The sequence below is a fragment of the Tamandua tetradactyla genome, chromosome 1 (genome assembly GCF_023851605.1).
Source record: "Tamandua tetradactyla isolate mTamTet1 chromosome 1, mTamTet1.pri, whole genome shotgun sequence".
Lineage (NCBI taxonomy): Eukaryota > Metazoa > Chordata > Mammalia > Pilosa > Myrmecophagidae > Tamandua > Tamandua tetradactyla.
This window is the reverse complement of record NC_135327.1, coordinates 196,355,647-196,368,383: the sequence shown is the minus strand read 5'-3', so window position 1 is coordinate 196,368,383 and position 12,737 is coordinate 196,355,647. Positions and strand designations below refer to the sequence as shown.

Below are 12,737 nucleotides of genomic sequence, written 5' to 3'. Positions count from 1 at the left end.
ATAGAGCAGCTTCTGTAGTCTACTAGAACCAAGTAAGTGTGGCAAATAATTGAACACAATATGCTTTATCTCAATCAATTGTATGATGGAGTCAACTGCATGACAACTTACATGTCTAATGTTCAAAGTCTTGTCACCAGAGTACTTTAGTGGCAGGTAAGTAACAAAATATTAGGAACTTTCCTTAAAATATATATGTATTTTAAAAGACATGCCTCTTGCACATCACTCTTGATTGTATTTATTTTTGTATTTCACATAATTTCATGATGTTCCAAACCTGTATTCTCACACCTCTAGGTTGAAGGACTGGGGAATTTTTAATCCTTTATTATTGAAAATTATTTGTTTTCCTTTCATGAACCTCATGTATATGCCTCCAACTCTGGGAAGATGGTGTCCAAATACCACTGAAAAGACTTGCAACCCAACTGTTTCCTTAATTCAACACGGTCACTAATGTTTCCATAGTTCCTGAGCTTCAGATCAGGTCTTCGTAGAAAAAACTGCTCCTAAATAGAAAATGGTAATTTCATTAAATCAAAAAACAAAACAGAAAAAAAGATCCCTTAGATGGGTCAAAACATGATATCTAACATAGCAGTATATTTGTTAATCATCTGAACTAAAAATTCCTTCTGATTTCCTCTGTATAGGGAACCAGAGCAGATACCTATCCTCAGTTCCACTCACACAGCATGCAGTGTATGCTGTGATGATGCTATGACAGGGTGACAAAGAGGAATACAGGAAAAACTGGGTCCTGCTGCACGGGAATCAAAGATCACAGTCAGGTACTGTAGTAACTGGTTTCTCTTATCCTGTCAACAAATACTCAAGGACAAAAAACAAACCTCCTTGATCCCAACCAATACTTTCACCTTTACAGATAGGTAGGGTGGCGTGATCATCAAGGGTGAACGTGGACTCTGGAGGGAGATTGCCTATATTCAAATTCTGGTGCTGTCATGTTTAACTCTGTGACCCCACTCTCATGAGATTGTTGTAAGGATTGAACCCTTTAATATAGAAAAAGCTGTTGGAGAGGAAGAGCTGGAGTATAGTAAATGTTATGTTAGTATCAGCCATTAGTATATTCACAACTGGTTAGCTCGTTAGTTAGTTTGTTTGTTTTTGTATTCTTTCTTTATTAAAGAGGTTATGGGTTTACAAAACAAGCATGCATGAAATATAGGCTCCCATATACCAGCCTATTATTAATACTTTGCATTGGTGTGGAACCTTGTTACAATTGATTAAAGCACATTTTTATGATTGATCTATTAACTCTAGCCCATGGTTCAACTTAGGGTTCACTGGGTAGTGTAGTTCTATGGGTTTTTTAAAAAAAATTTCATTCTGCTACAATATATCAACCTAGTATTTCCCCCTTTAATTATGTTCAGATATATACTTCAATGCTGTTAATTACATTTGCAGTGTTGTACTACCATCATCACCATCCATTGCCAAAATATCTTGTTGTTCCAAATAGGAATCCTATACATTTTAAACCTTACCTTCCTGTTCCCATCCCCACCCTGTCTTCTAGTTTTTAATGTTCTCTGCTTTAAGGAATCACTAAGTATAAATGTCTAAAAGGCTTAATCTGCCCCCATATTAAAAGAGGTATCCTAAATAGACTAAAACTTTCTTGAATCCAGGACATTGTATGTTCATCACTGTATTTCAGTGCCCAGCTTATAGTTGAGCAGCATTGTTGAATGAAAGAGTGAGTTTGATTATCAAAATTAGTATATTATGGGTATGTCATGTTGGATTCTTCCCACGGATCCTTGACCGCTGTCACCTTTGCCATCATGTTCTGCCACTCTAGTTCCCCAGAGGAGGATGAATGCAGAAGATTGGCCTAAGGGTTGGGACAAGGGTGTCATTCTGGAAAGAGTGAAGGCCAGGCTGACCTGCATTTGGGTTGTATTCAGTTTTGACTAAGGCAAAAACGCTGTTTGTAAATGCTATTTTGTTTTTGGTGCACAAAAGCATGCGTTCTATAGTTTATATACAGAGTGGAATTGCTGGATCACAGAGTATTCATATCTTTTATCTACTAGATGCTATTAAACTGCTTTCCAAAATTAGTTTGTAATAATTAACACGTCCATTAGCAGTTTATGAGAATTCCCATTGCTTGCCAACACTTGGTATTATTAGACACAAGTTTTGCCAATCTAAGTGGCTGTGTAGAAATATCTCATTGAGTTATAATTCAAATTTCCTTGATTAATAAAAGAAGTTTAGTGTTATTTTATAATTTAAAAAGCACATTTAAAAAATATAAGATCAAATGAGATTGAGAAGCCTTCTTGACCAAAAGGGGGAAGAGAGAAATGAGAAAAAATAAAGTGTCAGTGGCTGAGAGATTCCAAACAGAGTTGAGAGGTTATCCTGGAGGTTATTCTTATGCAATATGTACATATCCCATTTTAGTTTATGGTGTATTGGAGTGGCTGAAGGGAAGTACCTGAAACTGCTGAGGTGTGTTCCAGTAGCCTTGATTCTTGAAGATGATTGTATAATAATATCTTTTATAATGTGACTGTGTGGTTGTGAAAACCTTTTGTCTGATGCTCCTTTTAGCCAGGGATGAGAGATGAGTTAAAAAAAAAAAAGAAAAGGATAATAAATAAATAAATAAATAGTAGGGAGGATAAAGGGTAAAATAAATTGGGCAGATTGAAATACTAGCGGTCAATGAGAGGACGGGGTATGTGGTATGGGATGTGCGAGTTTTTTTCTTTTTACATCTTTTTCTGGTGTGATGCAAATGTTCTAAAAATGATCATGGTGATGAATGCACAACTTAGTGATGATATTGTGAGCCATTGATTGTACACCATGTATGGACTGTATGTGTGTGAAGATTTGTCAGTAAAAAAATATATATACATATATATATATGTATTTGTATAGGTACACAATATCACAGAGAAGTTTTTATGTCTATCCATTTATCTGAAGTAAGGCCTGTTCTGGTTACTGTCCTTATTCATGGACTACATTCAAATTAAAATGGAGCCACAACAACATGTCCTCTATATGTATACCTTATAGGTTCTATATATACATGTATGCACAAATTGTGAGGTATAGCTTTCATATAGAATCTTTAACTTTGGATAGAAAACCGATAGTGGAGGAAGAGAATCTAAAGAGTTGTGCCTGAGGATGACAGCAGGGAGAAGGTTGTGTGCTTCAGAGGGCAATCCCAAGAGGAAAAAAAATACAAATGTAGGCACACTCCCACCCCACCCTCAAAAGGACAGACTTCTATTATTGATTGATTTACTTCTGAGAAATTCAAGTTTCCCTGGAAGTTCAAATCAAAAGGGAGTTGCAAGTGTAGCAGTATGGAATTAATTGAGAATTAGGTCTGGATATACGTGGAGGTTAAAGGAGTACTATTGAAGAAAATAGAGAAAACGAAAAGAAGGCATTTTCTTCAGAAGAATTACAGTTCTGTACTCTTACTTAGTTCTCTAAATCAAGGTGCATTCCTCACCTTATATTCATCCAGCCAAACATGCACTAATCTTAGGCTGTTATATGCCTGAGCCTCAATAACTTCAGAATTTTGTGATAAGTGTAACTTAGTTATATGTCCTACTCGAGAGCAGGGGATTATAAAGAGTTGACCTCCGCACATCCAGATCTAGACATAAGAAAAAGAGAAAACGTATTCATGAATTTTTGCTAGTAATATGCAATTACTGAATTTTTACAAACATAATAATAGCTAACATTTAATAAGTTAATTTCATTTAATCCCTACAACTACAGTGATTAACCTCATTTTCTGGATGAGGAAACAAATGAACAGATTGGTTAAAAAACTTGTCCATCCTAGTAAGCAAGGTTGGTTCAATTTAAGAAAATCAATTAATATAATACACCACATTAAAAGAATGAAGGGATAAAACCATATGATCATCTCAATTAATGCAGAAAAGCATTTAACAAAATACAATACCTATTCTTGATAAAAATACTTAGAAAACTGGGAATAGAAGGAAAATTCCTCAACATGATAAACGGCATATATGAAAATCCCACAATTAACGTCCTATCTAGTGGTGAAATATTGAAGGTTTTCCCTTTAATATCAGAAACAGGACAAGGATGCCCACTGTCACCACAGCTTTTTTTTAAATTAAAAAAATTTTTAAAACAAAGCAACATATAAACACAAACATTCTTACCATATGATTATTCCATTCTTGGTATATAAACAATAACTCACATTATCATCACATAGTTGTATATTCATCACCATAATCACCTCTCAGAACATTTGCATCAGTCCAGAAAAAGAAAAAAGAAAAAAATACCCACATATCATACCCCCACCACCTCCCCCGCACTGATTGCCAGCATTTCAATCTATTCAATTAATTTTAACATTTGTTCCCCCTATTATTTATTTATTTTTAATCCGTATGCTTTACTCATCTGTTGATAAGGTAGATAAAAGGAGCATCAGACACAAGGTTTTCACAATCACACAATCACACTGCAAAAGCTATATCATTATACAATCATCTTCAAGAAGCATAGTTACTGGAACACAGCTCTACATTTTCAGGCAGTTCCCTCCAGCCTCTCCATTACACCTTAACTAAAAAGGTGATATCTATATAATGCATAAGAATAATCTCCAGGATAACCTCTCAACTCTGAAATCTTTCAGCCATTGATACTTTATTTTGTCTCTTCTCTCTTTCCCCTTTTGGTCAAGAAGTTTTTCTCAATTCGTTGATGCTGAGTCACAGCTTATTCTAAGATTTCTGTCCCATGTTGCCAGGAAGGTTTACACCCCTGGGAATCATGTCCCACGTAAAGAGGGTTTGGGCAGTGAATTTGCCTGCCATGTTGGTTGAAAGAGAGAGTCCATATCTGAGCAACGAAAGAGGTTCCCTTGGGGGTGACTCTTAGGCCTAATTTTAAGTAGGCTTAGCCTATCTTTTGCAGGGTTAAGTTTCATATGAACAAACCCCAAGATTGAAAGCTCAGTATATTGCTTTGGTTGTCCCCACTGCTTCTGAGAATACCAGGAATTCTCCACATGGGGAAGTTGAATTTCCCCTCTTTCTTGTCATTCCCCCAAGGAGACTTTGCAAATACTTTTTTATTCACTGTTCACATCAGTCAGATTTTTGGGAGCATCACTCTGGATAAACCTACAAAATCTCATGCCCTACTCAAGGTTCTATGTAATTATGGTGTTCAATTAAACTGTCCACATAAGTTATATTAGGAAATGCACTAGTCAAATTATAAATTTTGTACCAAATAAACATTTTTTGCCTTAGGCTTACACATAAGTTAAAGTTTTAAAATAATAATTACCATCTATTTTCAACACCCTGCAATATTGACATTCCTTTGTTCTTCCTCATGCCAAAACATTTTTTAATTTGCACATTTAGTCACTATCATTGTACACTCTAGGTATTCCTAGATTATACCATCTTAGTCTTTATTGTCTATCTTTCCTTCTGATTTCATTTGTGCCCCCAGGCCTCCTCCCTCTATCCTTCTCACATTCAGGTTCATTCAGCATACTAACATTATTGTATTACAGTTAGGTAGTATTGTGCTATCCATTTCTGAATTTTTGCAATCAGTCCTGTTGCACAACCTGTATCCCTTCAGCTGCAATTACCCAAAATCTACCCTATTTCTATCTCTTGATGGCCTCTGTTCTTAACTGAAATTCTCCAAGTTCATTCACTAATGTTAGTTCATATCAGTGAGACCATACAGTATTTGTCCTTTTGTTTCTGGCTAAGCTCACTCAGCATAATGTTCTCAAGGTCCATCCATGTTGTTACAAACTTCATAACTTTATTCTGTTTAACAGCTGCACAATATTCCATCATATGTGTATTCCATCATATGTGTATACCACAGCTTGCTTAGCCATTCATCTGTTGATGGATATTTGGACTGCTTCCATCTCTTGGCAATTGTAAATAATGCTGCTGTAAACATTGGTGTGCAAATTTCCATTTGTGTTCTTGCCCTCATGTCCCCTGAGTAGATACCTAGCAATGAAATGCCAGATCATATGGCAATTCTATACTTAGCTTCCTGAGGAACCACCAAGCTGCCTTACACAGCAGTTGTACCATTTTACATTCCCACCAACAGTGGATAAGTGTGCCTCTTTCTCCACATCCTCTCCAGCACTCGTCGTTTTCTGTTTTATTGATAATGGCCATTCTGGTGGGTGTGAGATGATATCTCATTGTAGTTTTGATTTGCATTTTCCTAATAGCGAGGGAAGTTGAGCATCTTTTCATGTGCCTTTTGGCCATTTGTACTTCCTCTTCTGAGCAGTGTCTGTTCATGTCCTTTGCCCATTTTGTAATTGGGTTGTCTGTCTTTTTGTTGTTGAACTGAACAACCTGTTTATATATTCTGGATACTAGACTCTTATCTGATATATCATTTCCAAATATTGTCTCCCATTGTGTAGGCTGTCTTTTTACTTTCTCAACAAAGTTCTTTGATGCACAAAAGTGTTTAATTTTGATGAGCTTCCATTTTTTTCTTTCTTTCTTCAATGCTTGTGCTTTAGGTGTAAGATCTAGGAACTGCCTCCTATCAGAAGATTTATAAGATATTTCCCCATATTTTCTTCTAAAAGTTTTATGGTCTTAGATCTAATGTTCAGGTCTTTGATCCATCTGGAGCTAACTTTTTATAGGGTGTGAAATATGGATCCTCTTTCATTCTTTTTTTATGTGGATAGCCAGTTCTCTAGGCATCATTTATTGAAGAGACTGTTCTATTCCAGGTGAGTTGGCTTTATTGCCTTATCAAAGATCAATTGTCCATAGGTGAGAGGGCCTAAATCTGACCAATCTATTCTATTCTGTTGGTCAGTATATTTATCTTCATGCCAGTACCATACTGGTTTTTCTATTTCTGAAAAATAAGTTTTTGGGATTTTAATTGGTATTGCACTGAATCTGTAAATCAATTTAGGTAGAATTGACATCTTACCTATATTTAGTCTTCTGATCCATGAGCATGGTATGTCCTTCCATTTATTTAGATATTCTGTGATTTAGCAATTTCTTGTAGTTTTCTTTGTATAGGTCTTTTGCAACCATAGTTAAATTTATTCCTAAGTATTTTATTCTTTTGGTTGCAATTGTAAATGGATGCCTTGTATTTCTTTTTCTTGTCTAATTGTTCTGGCTAGAACTTCCAACACAATGTTGAATAACAATGGTGATAGTGGACATCCTTGTCTTGTTTCTGATGTTAGGGGGAGGGTTTTCAGTTTTTCTCCGTTGAGGATGATGTTAGCTGTGGGTTTTTCATATCTTCCCTTTATCACGTTGAGGGAGTTCCCTTCTATTCCTATCCTTTGAAGCATTTTCAAGAAAAAAGGATATTGAATTTCAAAATGCCTTCTCTGCATCAATTGAGATGATCATGTGGTTTTTCTGCTTTGATTTGTTGATACGGTGTATTATATTAATTGGTTTTCTAATGTTGAACCATCCTTGCATACCTAGGATGAATCCTACTTTGTCATGGTGTATAATTCTTTTAAAGTGGTGCTGGATTTGATTTGCAACAATTTTGTTGAGGATTTTTGCACCTATATTCATTAGAGAGATTGGTACATAGCTCTGAATGTTTGGTAGAATTCACATGTGAAGCCATCTGATCATGGACTTTTCTGTTTTGGGAGCTTTCTTAATGACTACTTCAATTTCTTTACTTGTGATTGTTTGTTGAGGTTATCTATTTCTTCTTGAGTCAATGTTGGTTGTTCATGACTTTCTAGGAAAATGTTCATTTCATCTACATTCTCTAGTTTATTAGCATAATGTTGTTCATAGTATCCTCTCATTACCTCCTTTACTTCTGTGGGGTCAGTGGTTATGTCACCTCTTCCATTTCTGATTTTATTTATTTGCATTCATTCTCTACTTCCTTTTGTCAACCTCGCCAAGGGTCCATCAATCTTATTGATTTTCTCATAGAACCAGTTCCTGGTTTTGTTGATTTTCTCAATTGTTTTCATGTTCTCAGTTTCATTTATTTCTGCTCTAATCTTCTTTATTTCTTTCCTTTTGCTGCTTTGGGGTTATTTGATGTTCTTTCTTTAGTTCTTCCAAGTGGACAGTTACTCCCTCCATTTTTGCTCTTTCTTCTTTTTTGATATAGGCAATAAATTTCCCTCTTAGCACTGCATTTGCTGCATCCCATAAATTTTGATATGTTGTGTTTTCATTTTCATTTTTCCTTGAGATATTTATTGATTTCTCTTATAATTTCTTCCTTGACCCACTGGTTGTTTAATAGTGTGTTGTTGAGTCTCCAAATATTTGTGTTCAAGGATTGCAAGACTAAATATAGTTAAGATGTCAATTCTACCTGAATTGACTTATGGATTCAATGCAATACCAATTAGAATACCAAAAACTTACCTTGCAGAAATAGAAAAACCAATACCCAAGTTCATCTGGAAGAGCAGAGTGCCCCAAATAGCTAAAAATATCCTGAGAAAGAAAAATGATGTCAGAGGTCTCACACTACCTGACTTTAAGGTGTATTATGAAGCTACAGTGGTCAAAACAGCATCGTACTGGCATAACAATAGATATACTGACCAATGGAATCATATAGAGTGTTCAGATATAGTCCTCTATACACCTCTATACACCCAATACAAAAATTAACTCAAAATGGATCAAAGACCTAAACATTAGATCTAAGAACATAAAACTTTTAGAAGGAAATGTGGGAAAATATCTTATAAATCTTATAACAGGAGGTGGTTCCTAGATCTTACACCCAAAGCACAAGCATTTGAAAGAAATGGGTACTCCTCAAAATTAAACACTTTTGTGCATCAAAGAACTTTGTTGAGAAAGTAAAAAGACAGCCTACACAATGGGAGACAATATTTGGAAATGATATATCAGATAAGGGTCTAGTATCCAGAATATATAAACAGGTTGTTCAGTTCAACAACAAAAAGACAGACAACCCAATTACAAAATGGGCAAAGGACATGAACAGACACTTCTCAGAAGAGGAAATACAAATGGCCAAAGGGCACATGAAAAGATGCTCAACTTCCCTCGCTATTAGGAAAATGCAAATCAAAACCACAATGAGATATCATCTCACACCCACCAGAATGGCCATTATCAATAAAACAGAAATCGATGAGTGCTGGAGAGGATGTGGAGAAAGAGGCACACTTATCCACTGTTGGTGGGAATGTAAAATGGTACAACTGCTGTGTAAGGCAGCTTGGTGGTTCCTCAGGAAGCTAAGTATAGAATTGCCATATGATCTGGCATTTCATTGCTAGGTATCTATTCAGAAGACATGAGGGCAAGAACACAAATGGAAATTTGCACACAAATGTTTACAGCAGCATTATTTACAATTGCCAAGAGATGGAAGCAGTCCAAATGTTCATCAACTGACGAGTGACTAAACAAGCTGTGGTATATACATGTGATGGAATATTACGCAGCTGTAAGACAGAATAAAGTCATTAAGCATGTAACAACATGGATGGACCTTGAGAATATTATGCTGAGTGAGCTTAGCCAGAAACAAAGGACAAATACTGTATGATCTCGCTGTTATAAACTAACATTAATGAATGAACTTGGAGAATTTCAGTTAAGAACAGAGGCCATCAAGAGATAGAAATAGGGTAGATTTTGGGTAATTGCAGCTGAAGGGATACAGGTTGTGCAACAGGACTGATTGTAAAAATTCAGAAATGGATAGCACAATACTACCTAATTGTAGCACAATTATGTTAGTATACTCAATGAAGTTGAATGTGAGAATGATAGAGGGAGGAGGTCTGGGGGTACAAATGAAACCAGAAGGAAAGATAGATGATTGATTTGAACAGCAAATAAAAAGGTATTTGCAAAGTCCCCTTGGGGGGACAGCGAGAATGGGAAAAATTCAACTTCCCCATTTGGAGAATTCCTGATATTCTCACAAGCAGTGGGGACAACCAAATCAATAGCCCAAGCCTTCAGTCTTGGGGTTTGTTCATATGAAACTCATCCCCGCAAAGGATAGACTATACCTACTTAACATTAGGCCTAAGAGTCACCCTGAGAGAACCTCTTTTGTTGCTCAGATGTGGCTTATCTCCCACTCAACCAACACAGCAAGCAAACTCATCGCCCTCCCCCTGACTACATGGGAGATGACTCCCAGAGGTGTAAACCTCCCTGGCAACATGGGACAGAAATCCTAGAATGAGCATGGACTCAACATCAAGAGACCAAGAAAACCTTCTTGACCAAAAGGGGAAACAGAGAAATGAGACAAAATAAAGTGTCAGTGGTTGAGAGATTTCAAACAGAGTCAAGAGGTTATCCTGGAGATTATTCTTATGCATTTTATAGATATCCCCTTTTTAGTTTAAGGTGTATTAGAGAGGCTAGAGGGAAGTGCCTGAAACTGTAGATCTGTGTCCCAGTAGCCGTGTTTCTTGAAGATGAATGTATAATGATACAGCTTATGCCATGTGACTTTGTGAGTGTGAAAACCTTGTGTCTGATGCTCCTTTTATCTACAATATTGACAGATGAGTAAAAAAATATAGATTAAAAATAAATAAATAATAGGGGGAACAAATGTTAAAATAAATTGAGTAGATTGAAATACTAGTGATTAATGAAAGGGTGTGGTAAGGGGTGTAGGAATAAAATAGGGGACCATAGGTTAACATATATTGAGTAGAAGGAAATACTAGTGGTCATTGAGAGGGAGTATGGGTGTGGGAGGTAAGGGGTATGGTATGTATGAGTTTTTTCTTTTTTCTTTCTATCTCTTTTTCTGGAGTGATGCAACTATCCTAAAAAATGATCATGGTGATGAACATATAACTATGTGATGATATTGTGAGCCATTGATTGTACACAATGCACGGAATGTTTGTAAGTTAAGAATGTTCATGTTTGTATGTTGTTTTGGTTTGATAAAAAAAAAAAAAAAGACCTAAATATAAGAGCTAGAACAATCAAACTTCTCAAAGAAAATGTAGGGAAGCATCTTCAGGACCTTGTGTTAGGCAGTGATTTCTTGACTTTACACCAAAGCACAAGCAACAAAAGAAAAATTGATAAATGGGACGCTTACCAAAATTAAATACTTTTGCATATCAAAGGATTTTATCATGGAAGTAAAACAATTATTTACACAGTGGGAGAAAATATTGGGAAACCACATATCTGTTAAAGGATTAATATCCAGAACACAGAAAGAAATCTTCCAACTTAACAACAAAAGACAACTCAATTTTAAAAATGGGCAAAAGTCTTGAATAGACATCTCTGCAAGAAGACATACAAATAGCCAAAAAGCACATGAAAAAATGTTCAACATTATTAGCCATCAGGGAAATACAAATCAAAGCTACAAGATACCATTTCACACCCATTAGAACGGCTACTACTGAAAAAAACAAAAATAAGTATTGGAAAGGATGCAGAGAAACAGGAACACTCATCCATTGCTAGTGGCAATGCAAAATGTTGCAGCCACTTTGGAAGACAGTTTGACAGTTCCTCAGAAAGTTAGGTATAGAAATACTATATGACCTGGTAATCCCATTACTAGGTATACACCCAGAAGAACTGAAAGTAGGGACTCAAACAGATACATGCACACCAATGTTCACAGGAACATTACTCACAGTTACCAAAAGATGGAAGAAACTCAAGTATCTACCAACTGATGAATGGATAAATAAAATGTTGTTTACATACATAACAGATATTATTCAGTGATCAAAAGGAATTAAGTCCTGATATATGCGACAACAAAGAAGAACCTTGAAGACATGATGAGCAAAATAAGCCAGACACACAGGGACAAAAATTGTACGACATCACTGTTTTGAAACAATTAGAATAAGTAAGCTCATAGAGTTAGAATATAGAATATAGGTTACCAGGGGACAGGGTGGGGTTAGGGAATGGGAATTTAAGCTTAAAATGTACAGGGTTCCTATTTGGAAGACTGGGAATGTTTTGACAATGGATGGTGCTGATCAGGCACAACACTGTGCAGGCAATTAACAGCACTGAAAAATATATCTGAATATGATTAAAAGAGAAATGTTAGATTATATGTATGCTAACAGAATAAAAATTTTAAACATCTATGGATCTATAAAACACAAATCACAGTGAACCCTAAGTTAAACCAAGGACTATAGCTAATAGTACAATTATAAAAATGGGCTATTATCAATTGTAACAAATGTTCCACACCAATTCAAGTTGTTTTTGGTGAAGTGGTGTGTGGGAACCCTGTATTTTATGCATGATTGTTCTATAAACCCACAAGTTCTGTACTAAAGAGAGAAAGAGATAGAAAATAAAATATTTAATACTAACGCACATGCATTAAAAACTTGTCCAATGCCGCATAGCTATTGAATGACAGAATGCAATGCTAAAATTCAGGAAATCTGGCTCCAGAGCTAGTGTTCTGAAAACTAATTGATTCTACCTTTCTCTTAAGTGCTTGATTCTAATGCTGATATTTATGAAGAATGGGAAAGGACAAAAGGACCCAATAAATCAATGCAATATCTGTGAAGGGAAAAAAATTCAAAGATAACAATGTTATAGGAATTAGAGTGAGCCTAGGTAAAAATTACACCACACAATTGCACCTTCTATATCTTAGAACTCTTTAGTATT

At 35.7% G+C, this 12,737-nt stretch overlaps 1 protein-coding gene across 8 annotated transcripts in view; it reads right to left on the bottom strand.

Moving 5' to 3' along the window:
• Positions 1–225: 225 nt before the first annotated feature.
• GALNTL5 (polypeptide N-acetylgalactosaminyltransferase like 5) overlaps positions 226–12,737 on the bottom strand; it is an 83,536-nt gene continuing 71,024 nt past the window's right edge. For all 8 annotated transcript variants that reach the window (XM_077150386.1, XM_077150352.1, XM_077150369.1 and 5 more), the window contains 2 exons: positions 3,521–3,670; positions 226–512 (listed from right to left, as the gene is read on the bottom strand). In XM_077150386.1, the coding sequence (XP_077006501.1) occupies positions 366–512; positions 3,521–3,670 (297 nt within the window). In that variant the 3' untranslated portion in view covers positions 226–365. The remainder of the gene's footprint in view (positions 513–3,520; positions 3,671–12,737) is intronic.